This window comes from Anthonomus grandis, chromosome 22, assembly GCF_022605725.1.
Source record: "Anthonomus grandis grandis chromosome 22, icAntGran1.3, whole genome shotgun sequence".
Lineage (NCBI taxonomy): Eukaryota > Metazoa > Arthropoda > Insecta > Coleoptera > Curculionidae > Anthonomus > Anthonomus grandis.
Window position 1 is genome coordinate 40,432,843 of NC_065567.1, and position 21,374 is coordinate 40,454,216.

Sequence of the window (21,374 nt, forward strand, 5' to 3'; positions counted from 1 at the left end):
GTTAGTGGAGCTAACTTATTTTGGCATCTCATTTGTAACGGGCAACTTGAACTTGGGAACAATAAACCAGTTACGCAAAAAACTAGGTTAGAATGGATTGTTTCTGGGCCGGTTGAAAATTCTAAATAAAAATCAGTCTTCTTTACTAGAAATTTTGAAATTGATATTCAGTTGCAATTATCTCGATTTTAGAAAGTTGAAGTGTGTAATATTACTAAAGCATTATCCCAGGAAGAAGTCACCAGGTAAAAAGCACTTTTCTGAAAATGTTAAATGATTACCAAATGGTAGGTATGTAGTTGCTCTTCCTCTAAAAGATTCGGCAAATAAGTAGGACGAGTCTTATACTCAGGCTTCAAAAAGATAGTAAGTTTAAAGAGTTTAACTGTAACTTAGTACTAGGATGGTTAAAAACTGAACTAGGAAGATTGCAGTCTTGTAAGTAATAGTGTTTCTCAAATTCAGCAGCTTACATCGACATTCAGTTGGAACGTACCTACTAACTGTAATCCTGCGGACATTTTATTGCGTGGTTCGGTCCTAATAAATGCGATATATCTAAATGGCCTATAGGCTCTAGCATCCTTGTGAAAGGATGTTTTCATACATATGAAAAAATTATTGTACTATTCTTTTTCATCTTTTCATCAGACTATTGACTTTATTTAAAGATTTTCATCATTAAAAGAGACTTAAAAGAGTGGTTGCTTATATATTGAGATGGAAAAATAACGCAAAAAAGTTAAAAAATGAGCGTGAGACTGGTATACTTACATTAGCTGAGCTTAATTATGCGTTACAGGTTCTTGTTACAATACGCGTAGCATATTGTAAGAATGCACCAAGAAAAATTGGTGAGGGTTCCGATTTTCGACACATAAACGCTAATAACTTTTGTTCTGTGGTGAATTTTTTTTTCTGGTTTTCACTGTTTTATGCAAGAAGGTTGAGGCTACGTGACTGTGAAATTTTTTTTTGCCCACCCTGGCAAAAAACCGCTTTTTCCGCAAAACGCTGTTATTAACGCCAAACCCCGTCAATGCACCGGTAGGAGCCCTTATGGTGCAATAATTGATCCATCACTCAATGTAAAAGCATACGGACGACGTCACATTGAGTCGCACATGGCCAGATGACGCAACGGCGGGGTTTTCGGTGTCATGCGGCGAATTCTACGTTGGGGCGGATCCGACTTTTTCAATTGGAGAATTAGCAGGTTAAAATGGACGGAAATGATCAGGAACTGGTAGTGACGCTTTCAGGATACTTCCGAATATACAGGAATTTTCCGAATATAAGCTTATAAGCTTCCGAATGTCTTTTATCAAATGGTTTTTATTGCGGCGGGAAAATTCGCCGCGTATCTGACGTCTCATCTTATTTAAATTTTTTAGGGGCCAATTTGCGTTCCGAGTTGGAGTAGGAAAGCGGTTTGCGAGAAGGATAGTGTGTCTGGCAATAATAATTATTATAAACGCGTCGTGTTCGTCTCGTGACGCCATGAGTTATTTAATTCATTAATTATTAATATTATGGGGACAATTTTTAACGGTTTTCTGATAAATTACTAGGATAATTAAACTAAATATAAATATTAATAAATATATATTTTGTAATATACAGAAGGTATTGATATTACGGAACATTTATGAGGATAATAATAGTATAGAATTATATAGGGGGTTTTCAGGTTGAGGGCATATATATAAGGAAAATATTATTTATAAAAATAGCAACAGTAATAATAGTTTTATTTTAGTTAGGGTCTTTTAGTGGAAGTTGCTAAATTTGTAATAAATGTATATTAATAGTTTACCAATTTAGAAAAAAAAGCATTGATGCGGTGTCAAAAAAAGGTGTATTTTTTATATTTTTTACTATATTACTGATATCACGGCTTTTATAGCTTCTATTCAATACGTTGATAAATTCTTTTATTCTTTTTTTTCCTTTAAATTGTTTTAAATTTTTTGTAATTGCCTTCAAAATAAAAACACAAAAAAAATCAAAAAACAAACCCATTTGTCCTATTGTAAACCCACTGTACTCTGACCTTTGAACTAGTTTTACATAAAGGAAATTTTAATAACGGTACTGCTAGGCCTTAATTGCGCCATAATAAAGCAACCTCTATAATATTATCTCTGTCTATGAGAAGCTTATCCAATATAACAAATTTAATATCCTCATCATTACCTCCTGCCAAAATAGCAAGTTCTAATGCGTCCTCCATTAGAAAATTTAAGTAAGTTTAAATAAATCGAATAGTAAAGTAGGAACACTAAAAAACAACTAACAAAATAAACAGCTGCAAATAAATAGTAGTTTGAGTTTGAGGCTAAGTATAACCTCAAACCTAACGAGCCAGTACACACGTTTAGGTTTATCAGTAATAAAATACGGTATTTTCCTTAAATACTGCTAGCACTATTTGACCGATCCAATAATTCCCTTATTTCACTGTCTCGACCATATTCTTATCAATGTTCACTTGTAAATCTAAAATAACAAACAAATGATAAGACTAAACAATACAGTATTAATTATATTACTTACCCCACTTGACTAATCTTTTCATAAGATTTCCAACTTGGGCACTAAATACTTGAGTACAACGTTTAACTTTTATCTTATTGATTTTATTACGAACTACATGCTGATCCGTTAGATTATTTAAAGGCCTATGTTCATCCTCAATATCGGCATAATAGATTTCCTCTATATTTCCAAGATGCAGTAAATTGTTTTCCACTAATTTCAAAGTAAAAAAATCTTTTGTAAGAAGATTATTTCTCATACCTTTGAAAAGCCACACACAGTGGCTATAACAGTAAGTCCCATTCTGTGACTCTCTCGTGTAACTTTTTGTTGTAATATTTATTAAAAGTCAAAGTATGCTTTATTATCTAAAGAACCAAAAATTCTTATGGACAAAGCCTTCATAATAATAAACTAACAAATAATAAAATTAACTAAAATATTACACATAGTGTCTTCATAAATCACATTATTTAAAAATTTTAGATTTTAAGAACCATTAACACATTATCAATTCCTACTCTTTTTGATAATATTGGCAAAGTTCAAGTCTTTGGACAGGATATGAACTAAGAGCTAGATAATGGTTTGATCTTGTGTTCAATTTCCGTCTGCGTATTATTATCATTTTCTTAAGTTGTAGAGCCATAAGATTTTTTTCTCACCTTTGAACGTTGAAATTAATGATTTATTAATAATAATAATAATTATGGGCATTTTACCTTACGAGCACTTGGAGTAGCAATATTCTTCTCTATAGCAATAAGGTTAGCAAAGGTTCTGCTTAGCATTGAACCTTCTATCCACACTCTTTAATAATTCAAATATTGCTACTTATTAAAATTACTCTAAAAACTTATACTTAGACTACACATATGGTTAAAAATTATCTAAAAAATATTCCTTAACATAAGCTTTTACAACTAATAAATTATTTACCCTTTTTTTAACATGCTTATGGCATGTTAACCCTCTAACTGAAATTGGTACATGCTAAAATAATTTTTTACTAAGGTAATAAATAGAATTTTAAGTCAAGGCTGAAGTGGGTGTTGGCACATTTATTTGAAGAGAACTTCGAGTATTTCTAGCGGGCTTCGCTAATAAAGTTGAAGAGTAGTTCGTTAAAAGTAGAAAATTAAACCAGGCGTTCAACGGATTAATTATTTATTCACGACGTAAGTAGAATCAAAAATGCACTTAAAACTACTTCTTAAAATTACCAAACAAAAATCTCTAAAACCTCTATGCCCTCTTTCTCTGTTAACATAAACAAACCATTAAGATAAAAACATAAGGGACCGCACCAGCACTCGGTTCTTTTATGGCTAGACATATCAAGTTACAAGACTTTCTGTTGACTAAAGTTCTTTTTCTTATGAAGTGATAATAATAAAAGCGAACAACTTAAAATCTAAATTACAATTTCTTATGCCTCAAACATACAGTTTGCAGAATGAAAATTGATGCTAGAGTTAAACATTTTTTGAGATATAAAATGGGGATTACAAGATTCTCTCCTCCCTATATTGCACAAGAATCTCAATGTACGCTTCTGTAAAATAAACACTGCCTAAAACAAATATTTAGAGCAGCTTCCCCAAAAGCAAATTCCATATCGCAAATGGGCAAAATAAGCACGTTTTGTTACTTTTCTGTTAAGATTACCTCTAATTGGTCAAATTTCATTTTGTCATCTATTATCAATTCAAATATTATCATCTATTACCAAATCCAAAAATTTATTGTAGTTTGCTGTCAAAATAGGATCTGTGTTTAATACCTCATTATCAAGTTTAAATTTAAGAATATGAATCTTGGACAAATTAAAAGACAAGCAGTTACAATCACACCATTTTTTTAATGTTGGCTAGATCCTTGTTTACAGCAGCATTAAGGATATAAATATCTCTATTATGCCAAAGCAAAGTGTTATCATAGGCAAACAAGTGCACTGTCCATTGCTAATTAACGCCGGCAGATCATTAACATAAATAAGAAAGAGAAGTGATCCCAAAACAAAACCTTGTGACAATCCTGTCGGTACAAACAACTCATCCGATATGTCATCCCCAAAAATAACTTTTTGATTCCTATTTGACAGTTTGGACTTGAGCCATTGTAGTATTGACCCCCTGAAGCCATAGACTTCAAGCTTCTGCAGTAGAATATCATGTGACACAGTCAAAGGCTTTAGCCAAATCACAAAACACCACTGCGGCCGCTTCTACCTCATTTAACTTCAGGTAGGGCCTCTCCAACATATAAAGGATTGCATCATTGGTATTTTTTGATGGCTGAAACTGGTAACTATTAAGTACATTATTAACTTAAAAAATTCGATCCTTTTTTGCTTGAGAAGTTTTTCTACAATCTTTGTCAGAGAAGGCAATAGGTGGCCTGAAAGTGGCCTATAATTTGATGGAATATCCTTGGATTGTTTAAAAATAGGGACCACAACAGCCCATTTCAGAAGATCTGGAAAGTCACCCTGTAAAAATAAGTTATTTATACTTTTGGCTAATATTGACATCGCCGACATAACAAGATTTAAAAATATCTTAATGGAAATACCATCTTAGCCAGAAGAATTTTAATTTTTTATCTCATTCAATGTAATTACAACTTCAAGGGGGATATTGCTGCTTGAGTTGCTATAGAGCAATAAAAAGAATAAATCATATTCGAACTTTGAATTAATGTAGATGGAGTTTGCAGGTTTAGGACCAAGAAATGATTTAAATTAATATCCTTTTCATCTTAGTGAATTTACAATTTTCCATGTAGCTCTTTGTTTATTGAGTACTTTCTGCATCCTATCCTCAAAGTACTTAATTTTAGCTATTTTTATGTTTCTTCCATAAATATTACGATACTGACTGAAATAACTCATGAAGAAGGGATTATTAAGACAAAATTATCTTATTGAGTGCAAACATCTCATATTTCTCGCAGCTATCTTTAGACTTTAGTCATCAATGACTTATATTAATAAAGTTCGATATTCGTATTTTTTTTAAAACACAGTACATCAAAAAGTTTGAAACATCATTTAGCATATAATAAATAAACGGAACAATAAAATTCGGAACAATAGCTAAAGCTAATAGTTATCGTATTGTCTTAATGATCGTTATCTCCAAAACGTAAAAAGGATTATTTTGATTATCATTTCTTAACACTGTTTATGTTAAAAATGCAAAACGAATCATATAGGTTGTCCCTTATAGGACAGACTCTTAGTACTAAACTTAAATTTGTCTTTTTTTGCCAAAGTTTTTAACTCAATTTTTAAGTGTTTTTCCTGCCTACTGCAGATTCTATGTTTAGGATCCCTTGTCCAGGGTTACGGACGAGATGAAGAAGAATAAAGAAAAGCCACAGATAAGGAACAGCTTCTGGATAATTCAGTCTTTGTCAAAAGTTTATTGGTATCCTTTTTTCAACTTTCTTGCTAAGATACAATAATAATGTATATTTATTTAGCATGAAAGCTACAAAGAAAATAATAAAAATTTATAATGTAATTGCATACATAAACATTCAAAGGCATAATATGGTTTAAGTATGAAAACAAAAGAAAAATACATATAATAAAACAATATTCATTATAAAGTCATTAGAACAAACGTTTTAATTAATCTTTTAAATGATTACACTTTAACAAAACTTTTATTCATAATAGCGTTTAACATCTGCAGAGTATTGCATCAATTATGATGAAATCTATCTAATATAAGGCCTATTTTGTTTTTTTTTTTGTTTTTTTTTTAAGAGGTTTAGGAAATCTGCAAACAGACACCCTGGACGTTGGATAGGGGTGATTCCTGTCAAACGTCCAAGGTAGTGTGGGGTTGAGTTTGGCCATGCCCCGACCCACTAAAACCCATTCCTCTAGTCAAGTTTTCCGGGTTAAAGCACACTGATTACGTGATTTGTCAATATTTTAAGGGGTTTAGACACATTGTGTACATGCTTAGTCAAATTTTCAAGGAAAAGGTGCACTGACTAAGTGCTTTGTCAATATTTCAGGGGTATACAGTATCAATATTTATGAAAAATTTTACATAAAATTACAGTTGAGCATAATAGTCATATATGTAATGCTTAATAATAATTCTTTGAGGCTTATATGCTGTTCCTAATTATCTTATGCTAATAAAAATACCAATCCTACATTTTAAATTACTAATAATAAGAACAAACTGTATACAGTAAGTGGTGAATATTGTATAGGTTATTGGCGCAATTTTGGACCATTGGATATAAATTCACAGTGATTTTTAATTTGCTTATTATTTAAATTGCTATATTTGCCCTTTTAGAATTTTTAATTTAACCCCCTTATGCTGTTTTGATGTGAATTTAGCGAATAAATCCACTTGAAATGAAACCCGACTAAGAAGGAAGTTACTCGAACGAATAAACTCCCATAACTGCCAAACCGTTGAAACATAACCTCTTAAAAGAAAAAAAAAGAAGATTCAATATCAGGAGGATCTTTAGGCACCAAGCCCCTTTGTACAGAGCGATTACGGCATGCCCTCCCCCCCCAAGTACTAAATCTCTTGAGTTCTCTTTGGTCCACCAGGATATGATGAATATGCCGGTTCACCCTTAGGTTCGGTAAATTCATGAATCGTATAGTGAACAGCTGGGTGTTATGCCACAAAAGATTGATAATTATTTTTTCAAGTAAATGTGAATTTAGCGAATAAATCCACCAAGTACAAGCTTATATGTTTTTACCCCTTTGAAATAATATTTAAGTTTTTAAACCTGATCAAAAGTTTTTAACTGCTTAGTAAAGAGTGTATTTACCAAATAAATTTATTAAGTATTAGCTTGTACCTTTTTATCCCTTCAAAGTAATATTTAAATTTTCAAAACTACACAAAGTTTTTACCTCCTTTTAAGTGTGAATTTAACGAATAAATCCACTAAGAAATGTAGCACTTTACCCCTTAAATTTAATTTTATTTCAATAAACTCATAAAAGAAAGTAACCCTTGAAACTAACCCCCTATTTTGAACCTCCAAATTGCAAAATATAGAAATTTAAATTTTATGAAAATGCATAGCCAATCGTCAAAAGAAAACGTTCCTATTATAATGCCAAATGGTCCAAAAAATAAAAGAGCATGCTCTTAAATAAAAATATATAAAACTGTACATACCTCCAAGTAATACAAACTAAATAACAAGAGACACTAAATAAATATACAACTACGTTTACATTTCCCATCCGCCTCTGGTGACCGGAATTAACCAGGAGTGACCCACTTCTGGTCACCAGGAGAATGATTTCTCCGAGACCACAGAATATGGCCTGCTAAGCACTTTACCCTCTCCACAATTTTTGAGTAATTTTTAAGCAATTAGATACTTCGGATTTTTTTGTGCCGTTATTATGATACCTTGAAAAAAGAGTTATAAACTTTTATTGATGATAATTTAATCCTCTCGCGGTAATTTTGTTTATTAATTTTTTTAATATTTTGATTTTTCAAAATTTTTGGGCTTAAAATGTGGGCCATTTTCAAAGAATCGCCGCTTCTTTAATATATCATTTAGAGCAAAAAGGTATTCTGCCTTTTTTTTGGGCATTCTTACCGAGAACCTAATTCAAAAATAAAAACAGTAATTTTCCTCACAGGTTTAGAGAATAATAATATAAGAATAATAAAAAATCGGTTTTCTCTTCTAAATTTTCGAAGCTTCTAGATATCAAGCCGAGATGGGCACTAGCTTCAAAAATCCAACGGTTTTGTCTTAGTTTCGTCGTTCTGAATCTAACGAGATTATTTACAAAGCCGTAGAAAGCCGTCTCCATATATGTGCTCCAAAAATCCAAAGTTTGGAAGTTTATATCTCGGCTTCTATGAGCACTAGCTTCAAAAATTTAACGGTTTTGTCTTAGTTTCGTCGTTCTAAATCCAACGAGACAAAAACGAGGTCGAAAAATGACTTATAATGACTCAAATTTTCAAAGTGCTCTTATTCAGTTAGTTCTGCTCGAATCCCATTATAACCCGGTTATCCCTTTCGATTATCGACCAAAAAAAAATTTTTTTTTTGGGTTTTTTTAGTGGGAATTGCCAGTTTAGGGCTAACATTAACATTTTTAAATAATCTTTCTAATCTTCACACGGTACCATTTTTTAATCTTCTAAAAAAAATGGTACCGTGTGAAAACAACATTTTGCTTTTGTTTTTGCCTCATTTTTACATATATCTTGGCTTCTATAGCTTCGATTCAATTCGTTGATGGTTTCCTTTATTCGTTATTTTCATCCTGTCAATTCTTTTTATATTTTATTACTATCGACTTTCAAAAATAAAACAAAAAAAACCCGGTTGTCTTATCCCCATACATGAATTCTTATGGGACCTCATCTTTCTCTTTATATTGTGGCACTCGTATAAATCGTGAAAATTTTCCCATAAAGCTTTTTTACTAGTTTTTGAATGGTCTTTAACCAGAAAAAAGAAATTTTGAATTCGGAGCATATTTTGAAAAAATGGTCATTTTGACCCCGGATTTTGTTCGAAAATCGAAAAATGCAAAGGAATAGGTTTTCTGTTAATTTTAGAGTCAAATTGGTAATAACCTTTTTTAAAGGTACAGGATTGAAGAATAAAAAAATTGAAATTTTTCCATAGCGCTCTTGATAATTCGATATTTACGTTTAATAGTTTATTTTCTCTTAATATTCCCAAGAACTTTTATTTGATACAAAAAGTTGTCAGACTTATAGTTTATTTATAAAAAAATAAAAACCATTTTTTCGAAATTTTTCGTGGGTATATCCCTTTCGATTTTCGACCAAAAAAAAATTCTCATTTTTAAGAAAACAAAAATGGTACCGTGGGAAAAAACAGTTTTCTTTTTTCCACATTTTTCAATTCGTTGATGGTTTCTTTTATTACTAATTCTTTTCCTGTTAATTCTTTTTATATTTTATTACAATTGCTTCTCAAAATAAAAATGGAAAATAAAAAAAATCGACATAAAAACCCGGTTGTCTTATCCCAATACATAGACTCTTATGGGGCCCTCTTTTCCCTTTATCTTGTGGTACGTATAAATCGTGGAAAATTTACTTATTAAACTTTTCTACTAAGTCTTGAATGGCCTTTAAGGTAAAAAAAGAAATTTTGAATTTGGAGCATAATTTGAAAACATAAATGAAATTACTTTGAAAACAGCGATTATCTGCATACTATGGTGAATACGCCATAACGTTCACCAGTACGAGAGTGAATTAATTGATGAGTCTGTTTCAGCATATGCACCCTAGATGCCGCTAGAGATTAACATTTATATTTTTAGCATATTTTTTCTTGGATGGCCTTTTTAATAGAAAGGTTTACTTTACTTACACTCATGAGACCTAAATTTTTTTGCTCTTGGTTTAACCTGGCTTCTTAGGGCATAGCCTATTCCCTTCACCACAAATGTAGGAAATAGAGAAAATAATATTGTCATTAGCTAATAACGATCTTTACTCTCCTTAGTGTTTTAAGGCTCTAATGCTACATAACATACAATCATAATTCTTAATAAAGATATTACCTGTGTGTCTATGAAATGTGTTATGCTTTAATATATGTTGTCCTTATCTTAATAAAATTTTTTATATATGTACATATAACTTCTGCCTATTCTATGTGAACTATATAATTGTTGTTTAAATAATGTATAAAACTAATTAATTTAATAATGTTACAAAAATATTTATTACATGGCAAACCTGTATAAAATTGAACTTTGTTATGACTATTTTTTATATGAAATTTTAAAGCAAATTTTAGTGCAGAAGTTTAAATTTATACTTTTAATTTATAATTTTAACTTCTGCACTTTTTTCTTTTACATCCTCCAACTTTTTGCAGCAAAATGAATTTCAGGCTCTGCTGTTGGTGCAAAATTGAAATCATGTCTCTTACTGGAATTTGACACCGGCTTACCTTCTACCAAATCATTGACAGTTTTTGTGTTTGAAGTACTATGCTTCAAAAAAATGGACGAACTTGTACTGGGTATAGATGAGTTTGTACTCAGCAATTCTGTATTTACCTTGAAAAAAATCAAGATTGGAAATAAATAAATATAAGTTGGAAGTATAGACCTACATAGGTTTTTGACAATTTATTGAATTTCTCCTTGGTTAAACTTTTTCCACATGGAAAATAGTGAGACTATTCATTGTATTTTTATCAACAAAATTTAAAGATTAATCGACTTACCATGAGATGATTAATCATAATTTTCCGAGCTTGTCCTTGATATAATTATACACACTGTAGATGTTTAGAGAAAAGGGCGATTTTTTTATCTTTTTAAGAAAAGTACATGTAAATTATGTAACGATACTACGGAACTCTGTTTTTAAAAAAAACTTTATTCAAATTAGATATGTCCTATACAGTACAGAGTTAATTCTAGAAACTTCGGGAAACTTTTAGGTGTGAACTCAAGCTTAGGGGCATCAATGACCAAAGGGCTTCCATAACTCGTCTCTTGAAAAATTAGCATTTGTTTCCTGTAAAAGATTTTGCAAGCTCCTTCTTTAATTAGGTAAATACCTTTAAGTTCTTTTACGTCTATTTGCGACTGGCAGTGAATTTCTAGTTTTTCGGCTCTGGCAAATACTGCCAAAAATTGGTTTAATTCAGAAATAATTTCTATGTGGTTTTCCAAAACATGAAGTTTGAGGAAGCGGCAAGTACTGGTTTTTTGCTCAAACAAAATTTTACTTTCGCAAGTTGTGTTAATTATTTTTGACTGCAACGTGCTTGGGCAGTGATACGGTTTACCTCCGGTACATTTGTCACTAAGAGGCCTAATAAGTTCATCGTTTTCTGATTTCAGACAATATTTTATTTTTGGGATTATTGCAAAATATTCTGAATTAATTTTTGTTGGAGTTGGAAGTAAATAATATAAATTAAAATTGTCTTTTATATTCTATGGGAAGTGATAAAAAATACGATTCGAAGTTTATTATGTTCTCGAGTTTCACATCGAAAGGAAGTTGGCTCTTATAGTGTGTGGCAATTTTTTGCAATTCATAAAACAAATCTTTAGATTTAATTATGCTAGGGTGCATTACGCCCAGTTTGCAAAAGGTAATTGAATTTTCGATATCTTGCAAAATATTAAGTATGGAGTTATATAAGGCTATTAGTTAATTAAACAAGTCCTTGGCAAAAAGCATATCTTTGAAACTAGCATTTTCTTTAATTAATTGGTTAAGCTGCAATATTCTTGATTTTAAAAGATTTTCATTGTGCATAATACTCTGGACAGTATTATTAAAATTTTCGATAATTTGTTTATTAACGGAGTATTGCATTTTAATTTGATTTTCTAGATTTTGGTCATTTTTCTGAAGATTGAGTAAATTTTTTCACCGTCTCGAGCCTCTTAATTTCCAGTTATGCTTTTAACAATAGAACCCAAGCCATTAATTATACCTCTTCTTGTGCGGTTATGTTTTTATAAACAAATTTTATAATTGTATGTTTTCAATTTTTTCAAAAATGCAATATTGGGAAAAATTTACAATTTTGTAATAATTGTCTAAATCGAAATTATACGTGCCGTTCGAGAGAGATGACTTAAGTCTACTCTATTCTTCATTTAAATTAATAAATTCATTATAAAGGGGCTCTAGACTAAAATAGTGTACAAAAGTGTGATCTGTACGTTGTAGTTTTGCAGGTCCTAGATTTATAGGCAGGATGCCTAAGTTGCTGGTGATGTCCCTTATTTCTGTTCCTTGTCCAAGCGAAAGGAATCTGGAATATTTTGAAACTTGTAGGGTTTCTTTTTAGGCCTTTTTACATTGGAAAGATTAGTATTTTTTCAGCCGTATTACCGTGTGTTGTTTTTAATTTTGCAGTTTTTAAAGTGGGGTCGATTGTTTTAAGTTGTTCGTTTTTATATTTATTTAGAGTTTTGCTTTGTTTTTGTTTATTTTTGAGTACACGGTATCGGGTATTATCGGTAATTCTTCACGGTGTTTATTAGCTTTATTTATATCCACTTGTTTTTTCTTCTGAATATCATTATTAATTTTTTTGTATAAAATTTTAATTTTATCTCCGTGGTTAGAAATATAATTACTTAACAGTTGACTATCAATATTTATATCAAGTGGAAAAGTTGTGTCTAAATGCCCAGTAATAATTTCATAGGGTTTTAAGTTGGTTATCAGAAATGATTTGATCTGGTATACAATGGTGACTGGAATATTTTATTAAATTATTTGCTACTTCAATTCCTTGTGATGACCTTAATTTGTATGCTTGTGCATACTTAGAAAAAAAGTCCATGATGGTAAGGAATTTACATTTTTCCAAAGTGATGCTGTCTATATGTAAAATTTGAAATGGTTTTGTGGCTGTTGGGGTAATATTAAATTTAATTTAAGAGGTCGTCTGTCATATTTGGTAATTTGGAAGAGTTCACATTCATTTATATATGTTTTCTCCCAAATATCATGGATATTTGGGAGTTTTTATTAAAATATTTTTGTAAAACACTGCTAAATTTTTCATATAAGGGATCCTCAAAATATAAATAATATTTAATTTTTGGGGCAATATTTTCTTTAATAAATTTAACCATTTCTTGTTTATAGTTATTTTTTGAAAATTGTACATGGATTCTTTTCTTTGTTCGATACAAAAGATTGACCCTATTAGTATCTGCAGGAGAGAAATTGACTTCTGAGATAATTATTTGATTTTTTTCATAATTGCCCCGTACAATCTACGATTGGTATTCCTATCACTGGATTCTCGTGATTGGAGTGTACCTTTTTGTAAACGAACAAATTCCTCTAATTTGAGGCGCTATCTTATTAACTTTGAGTTTGGTTCCTTTAATAAAAATAGCCATTCGAGGGGCTTATGATCGGTGACGATTTTAAATTTATGCCCAAACAAATATGGCCTAAAATATTTGGTTGCCCAGATTATTGCCAAGAGTTCTTTTTCTATTGTTGAGTAGTTAATTTCTGATTCACTTAAGGTACGGCTAGCGTATGCTATTGGCAAGTCAGATCCAATTTTTCCTTGTGAAAGTACCGCTCCTAGAGCAAAGTTTGATGCATCGCAGGTTAAAATAAACGGTTCGGAAAAATTTGGATACTGTAAAAGGGGTTCGTTTGTTAAAAGGTTTTTACAAAGTTCAAAGCAGTTGATATAGTCTGGATCCGAAATGTTTACAATGGCGTCTTTTTTAGTCTTTTTGTTAGAGGTTTAGTTAGTTTCGCAAAATCTCTAATAAATTTACGGTAGTACCCTAGTAACCCAAGAAATCCTTTTATCTCTTTTTGATTTTTTGGTATTGGGAATTCTTTTATCGCTCGGATCTTGTCAGGATTGGGCTTTACACCATCGGGTGTGACTATATGGCCCAAATATGATAGTTCTTTTTGCAAAAATTCCGATTTGTCTAGTTGGACTTTTAAATTGGCTTCTCTAAGTCGATCGGATACTTTCTTTAGTCTGGTTATATGCTTCTGGATGCTGGTACTAAAAATGATAATATCATCAATACTGGCAGCGTCCTAATTTATCCAGCAGGTCGGTTATATTTGGTAGTGGATAGGAGTCGCCTATGCTTTTTGAATTAATATTTCTAAAATCGACGACAATTCTCCATTTTTGGCGTCCAGATGAGTCAGCTTTCTTGGGGACAACTCAAATTGGTAAAGACCAAGCCTAATTATATTTTGGTCCAGCATGTCCTTGATTTGACGTTGTGCCTCCTTTTTGTGTATTTCTGGGTACCTGTATGTTCTGGTGTGTACGGGAATATTATCTGTTGTCCTGATATGGTGCTTAATTTTATTGGTAAATGTTAGTTTATCGCCTTCTTGATAAAAAATATCTGAATAGTCCCTTAAAAGTTTAATTGCGTTACGTTCTTCAGAATTCATATGTTAATGCCGAATTCTCGAAAAATCGAATTTAATTTTTTTTAAATTAACGTTATTTAAATTTTCATTTTTAATAAAATTACTTGATATTTCATAATCACAAAAGTCTATGACCTCTATTGGGTTGGAAAAATTAACGGTTTTCTGCTGTTCTGACGAATTTAATATAGAGCAAATGGCGTGATTATTTTCAACCTTCACAATGCACTCGGGAATTTCAAGATTATCCGATTTCAAGTGAGGTATTATCGCGTTACCGTCTTTTATATTTTTTACTTTGAGTTTGATAACTTGCTCTGACCTTGGTTGCAGTACTATGAAATTTGTATTATGGGTCATCACATTATAATATGAGAGTTTTATTTCAGTTTCTGGAGTACAAAGAATATTTTTATTTAAATCGATCATAGCCTTTAATTTTTTTAAATTATCAATACCAAGTAAACAATCAAAGTAATTATGAAAATCTAAAATATAATATTTTAAATCAAGAGACTTTTTTGTTTTAATTATTTTAGAGCAAGGAATTAGAGTGCTAAAATTTTCAACTGATGTACCATGGGCAGTGGAAATTTGAAAGGGATCATGTTTTCTACAATTTTTAAAATATTTCATAGCGATATCAGGTTTGACGAAAGATCTTGTGCTACCTGTATCAATAAGGATTTTTAAATTACATTCAGGAAATATGATATATGGTAATTTGCTTTCGTTATAAGTAAAATTCATCAGTTGGAATTTTAGCAATCTTGTAATGGTGTCAGTGCTACCGAGGCTTGTGACCGAAAAAACTTGTCACTTTCACAGGGCTGTTCAATAATACAATCGGATTGATCGTTTTCGTAATCAATCTCGTAAAATATATTATCATTACTTTGTTCGTCAATGTTATGTAATTCCTCAACAATAATATTTGATTTAAGATTTTTAAAATAGTTATTGCTAAGGGGTGGCTTAAAAGTATTCCTCGATGAAATTGACATTGGTGTGGGTGCTGGGAAAGATCTATTTTGGTTTGGCCTAAAAACGTTTGTGGTGTTTTGTGTGTTTAAATTTGTTTGTGTTAGGTTTTGAGTGTTTTTAAAATTCTGACCAATATTACTTGGACTTTGTAAATTTTGAGTTTGAAAATGTTGCCTAAAATTACTGGCTTGATTTTGCTTCTGTAAATGTGTATAATTATTATGGCTATAGTTTGTTATCAGTAAATTAAAATTCCTTAGAATATTTGGATATTTAGGCCTATTATTATTAGATTTATTAAACGTTTTTAAACTTTTTTGTTCCGCTGACTGAATTTGAAAATCGTTAACCAACATATTTAAAGCTGTATTTAAATCCTGTGGATTTTTGGTTCTCATTAATGAATCAATTGGATCTTTTAACCCTCTTAATAAAACCCTTAAAGCTAAATTTCGGCAGTATTGAGACAGCACTGGAGATTCTATCACACTTGAATGTGTTGAAATAAATGATATTTGCAAATTTAATAAATTTTGTATTTTATTATAAAACTCGAATGGTGTCTCATTTTCTTGTTTTATTTCTGTCATTTCGATATTTAACGTATAAATATCACGCTTATCAGCATAAGCATTTAGTAATGCGTCTTTTAATTCTTGCCAATTTGTTATTAAACTAGATGAAATATTTATTGCGGCTTCACCTTTTATTTTAGAAATTAAACTTGACATTAAATATTCATTTTGAAAATCAGTTAAATCTAAAGTATTGTAAATTTTATTTACAAGTTTTTCTGAAATATTTAAAAATCTAGGAAGTAGTTTCGTTTCGCCATGAAACTCGGGAACCATGTCTAAGTATTCCTTTTTTAAAGAAGGAAAGGTTGGAGTCGAAGCTCCTGCACCTTCCTTAGGCATATTAAAATTGTTAAAGTTACTCTCTTGAATTCTTTTTTCCTTATTAAAGTTTTTGCGATGTGCCTTCGCTTTTACTTTTAAAGGAGATCTTGAACGATACTTAACATTGAAAGAACTTGGTGAGCCAGAATTAATATTCTCTGTATCTGAAGATGATGAACTTTCGTATGAGCTATCACTATCAGTATTAGACACTCTAAATGACATTAAATGTACTTACAGCAAAACCAGTATCTTGTCCATACGTAGACCTTCAATGTCCCTTTGAAGTCTCGTCTCTGGATCTGGCTGCTTCCGACGTTGATATTCCGTCAACGACGTAGTACTGTTCCGGATCTTCTCGTTAAGCTACTCAATTCACCCAACTGGTTAGAAGCGTGAAAACGACGTAAAGTCCAAAACCACACTCCCGAAAACAAAGGTTCACCTCCCAATAAATCGTTAAAACGAACCGTACTTTATGCTAAGAACGTGAGAGAGTCCTAAAAGCCCGACTGCGCCAATTATGTAAAGATAATACGGAACTCTGTTTTTAAAAAAAAAACTTTATTCAAATTAGATATGTCCTATACAGTACAGAGTTAATTCTAGATTAAATAATAAATTTACGTACAATAAAAGCTAAAGCTTATAAAATGCTGAAAATAGGAAAAGGCAAAATGATGATTCGGCAAGCTGGTTGGTATTGTACAGTTTCTTATAAGTTAAATAGGGTTATAATATATAACTTGTATTAATTTCAACAAAAATTTAAGAAATAAATTGAATAAATAAATTGATACTATTAATATCAATTATGAACATAGGTACGGAATAACTAACGCATGTAAACATTTTAACTCTCTTAAGTCTAATTTGATAAACCGTAAATCTATTACATTAAAAAACAATACATTTCCAATGATAGTATATAGAACGGTGTTGATTTTCTTTTGATTTTACTTTAAAATACTTTTTACGAAGCTTTCGTTTGACGTTTGATCTTGTAGTAGGTCTATTATAAAATTTGAAAAACGTTTCTGAAAATAAAAAGTCCAGCCCGCTGTCTTTTTTATTATTTCTATGTTCACCCCATTTCTTAAGGCAGCCGATGTGGATGCGTGACGCACAATTTGTCCGGAGAATATGGTAGTGTCTATTCCACTAAGATTAAGGATTTTTTTAATCCAGCGGCTGATAGTTTAAGTAGATAGTTTTCGAAAATTATTGATTTAGTAAGAATTGTGGATGCCACACATAAATTCGGTTTAGTTGGATATTAAGGAAAATTTAATATGGGCTGTGGTTTGTTCACCGCTGACGCTTTATTTTTTCTGAAATTCGAATTTCTATTTTTTCACTGGAAAGAATTATATCTTTAATTTTAATTTTTGATAGAGTTTGCATTCGACTAGCCGATGTAAGTGCCATCAAAACCACCATTTTATATGTTAATTTTTCCAGGGTTAAAGCCTCTAAAGGGTGCCACTCTTGGAGCCGTTTAAGTACAGGGTCTGGATTCCACGTTACTGAATATTTTGGTTTTGGTGGTCTTAAATTTGAAACCCCTTTAATGAACCTGTTAATTATAGTATTGTCTTGTGTGGTTGGTGCAAACAGAAAATAGTCGAAATTGCTTCTGGTGGTACCCCTCTTTTTAGAAAAGCTTTCCGGATAGTTTCCCGGCTACCAGGGAAAGACTTTTGTGTAACGGGTGGTCCTGTCACTTGTTCTTGTACAATTTTTTCTAGTACTCGTGTGATACACGAAAAAAGGGGAAAAGCATAAAAATAGTGGGTATCCCAAGGCACTGTAAACGCATCAATTGCGTAAGAATTTGGATCGGGATGCCAGGAAATAATTTTTTTGCATTTAGTATTTATACACGTTGCAAATAAGTCTATTTTTGGTGTCCCAAATATTTTTAGTATTTCTTTAAAAGCATATTTGTTTAATTTATACTCAGCATCAATCGATACCGAACGGGATGCCCCATCAGCATTAGTGTTTTCTTATGATGTCATATAACTAGCATAAACCGTAATGTTTTTACTTTCACACCAGCTCCAAAGTAAACGTGCGGCTTTGTTTATGTTTGAATAATTGAGGCTTCCCGTTCGGTTTATACATGATATGGCCGTTTGGTTATCGATAGTAAAATGTTAATGTTGTCTTTGTTTTTTGTAAGTGATTTGAGTCCATATTATGCGGCTTTTATTTCTAAATAATTAATGTGCATATTTTTTCCTGGTCATTCCAAAACCCATGAAAATATTTTCCTTTACAAAAAACACCCCAACCGATTTACGAGGCATCTGAAAAAATTTCCATAGCAAAAGGTTGGGATTTTATGCTTTGACCTTTTCCGATATTTTGTTGCCACCATGAGAGTTCACCATATAAGGATTTGGGAATAATCATCTTTTTGTTGTAATTTCTATGGTCGTTTTGAGGGGCTAAGAATTTAATTTTTTCAAGCGGCTTAATATGAAAAAACCCATATTTAGTGGTTGGAAAGGCCGCTACTAACTTGATTTAATTGGGCAAATTCTCGAATAGTACAAGTTTTTTTCTTTTTCAACCAATTAATTTTGTTTTTGATCTCGTTAATTTTTTCGTTAGGTAGTGACACTATCATGTTTATGGTGTCGTATAGAAAACCCAAAAAAGTTAAGCTATTTTGTGGTTGTAACATGCTTTTTTCAGTGTTTATGATAAAGCCCAATATTTTTAATAGGGTTATTGTATTGTTTGTTTATTTTTCACATTTCAGTTTTGTTTTTGACATCAACAAAATATCATCAAGGTAAAATACTAAAATAATATTCATTTTTCTTAAACTAATAGCGACTTTTTTAATTATTTTCATAAATATAAAGGGAGCTATATTTAATTCAAAAGGTAATGCGTTAAATTGATACAAAGAACCTTTAAACTTAAATCTTAAATATTTTCTGAAATTTCTTTTAATCGGCATTAAAAAATATGCATCTTTTAAATCAATTTTGGTTCAGTAATAGTTTTGGGATAAAAGTTTTAAAACTGTTCTGTGGTCCTCTAACTTAAAATGGGGGACAGTTATAAATTTATTGAGGCTTTTCAAATTAAAAATAAATCTGTGTTCACCGTTTGGTTTTTTTTCTCACGAAATATGAAGAGATAAACTGGCTTTTAAGGGCTTTACATTTTGAAACTGCACCTATGTTTAATAAATTTGTTATAGCTTTAGTATAGTTAAAAAGTTGGTCAGTTGAAATTTTTGGTTGTGGTGCAAATTTTTGTTTTGGTTTTCTAAAAAAGGGCAGTTTTAAACCTTCTATCTAACTTAAAACTACTTTATTTTTAGTCATTATTTTCCACGCATGTGAAAATTGCCTTAAACGTCCTGCATATTTATTTACCTTCGTTGATGGCTCTACTGTTTGTTGTAGAAGTTCGATGTCTTCGCTCGTTTCATTGTTCTGGATTGCCCTTTCCACACAGTGTTTTAAAAATATCTGATTGGTCTGTGATCGGAAGGGTTTATCCGATTACTGTTGCTATAGCAGCCAAACTGTGTGCTAACTGATGTTGTAATGTACTGATGAAATTATCATGTTTTGAAACTGCTTCAGGTAAACAAGGCTTTACTTCCATATTAACTTTTGGAGGAATTAACGCTTGGCAATTCTCTGGAATTTTGAATTTTTCTAATAATTCGCTACGTTGGCCTGGTTTGAGACCATTTTGTAAAATTGTAGTCCAATGCATTGCGATTTCCTCGTGAATTGGTGTGCCTAGTTGGGCACTGTCATCAGATTTGGCACCAAAAAAGTCAAAATTTTGCCCTGACCCTTCATTAGCAGTTTCATGATCATTATTTTCTAAGTTCTGAGGAGCATCCTCAGCCTGAAGTTGGTTTATATTCTGATTTCCCTCTCCTATATTATTTTCATCAGAAGATGACACTAAAATAAAATTATATTGTGTAAGTATACTGCGTATAAGTGATGATTGGCGGGTATTATATTCTTAAAACAACGCTTGTTGTTTCGTATTGGAAATCGCATGATTTCTCTAGAATAATGACGCTTGTCATTTTCTATGTATTCATTTAAACAAGAAAAAAAAAAATAGTATTTTTAAAACAACGCTAGTTGTCTCATTCAAAACAGTTCTGAAATCGCTCGATTTCTTGGAATTAACGACGCGTGCCGTTTACCTTTAAAAATAGGGCCTTTTGACCTCTAAAGGTTTAAATACTTACTGTTAGAGCCAGTAAATAGTTTTAGGAAACAATTTGTGTGACATTTCAAAGAAAAAGAGAAATTTCAGTTTAAGATGCAATGCACATGTTTTACCCAATCCTCTTCTGCAGCCCTCTAGTGCAGGTTTCTTGGAATATTCTACAGCAAAAACCTGAGAATCTCAAAAAACTAGATGAGGAGATTTACAATTCGATGCTGGTAGAAGACGCTACTGAAAAAGATTTGTTGACCGAGGCTGAAGGTAACGAAACCTACGAACACAAGTTCTGTGATTTGTGCATACGCTGTGAGGAGTTTTTGAAGCCACCTGCGTTGGCTGATGAGGTGAGATCGAACCACTCATGTAGCGGTAAGAACACAATTATAGAACAAGGTAAGCGAAAGTTTAAGTTACCGGTGTTAGAATTTAAAAAGTTTGATGGGACAATTAAAGACTGGCTTCCGTTTTGGTCCCAATTCAAGAAAATTCACGACGACCTTGATTTAGACTTGGGTGATAAGGTCGAATATTTAATCCAGGCAACGGTGCCGGGTAGCCGAGCAAGACAATTAGTATACAGTTTTTCCGCGACCGGTAGTAACTATTCGAATATTGTAGAATTGAATATTGTGTTTAAAGGCGCGATTTGGTAGAGATAATCTTCAAATTGAAGTTTACGTACGCGAGTTGTTAAATTATTGATTATTAGTTAATTGATTATTAGTAACGCTATGTCTAGTGAAAAAATTGAACTCTCGTTGCTTTACGACAAGATAGAGACTGAATTACGTGCGTT

At 31.5% G+C, this 21,374-nt stretch overlaps 1 protein-coding gene across 1 annotated transcript in view; it reads left to right on the forward strand.

Annotated features, from left to right (window-relative positions):
• Positions 1 to 21,134, forward strand: part of LOC126748472 (uncharacterized) — a 37,629-nt gene extending 16,495 nt beyond the window's left edge. Inside the window, exons 8-9 of the mRNA XM_050457725.1 lie at positions 20,709 to 20,971; positions 21,118 to 21,134. Of these exons, the coding sequence (XP_050313682.1) occupies positions 20,709 to 20,971; positions 21,118 to 21,134 (280 nt within the window). The remainder of the gene's footprint in view (positions 1 to 20,708; positions 20,972 to 21,117) is intronic.
• Positions 21,135 to 21,374: the final 240 nt, after the last annotated feature.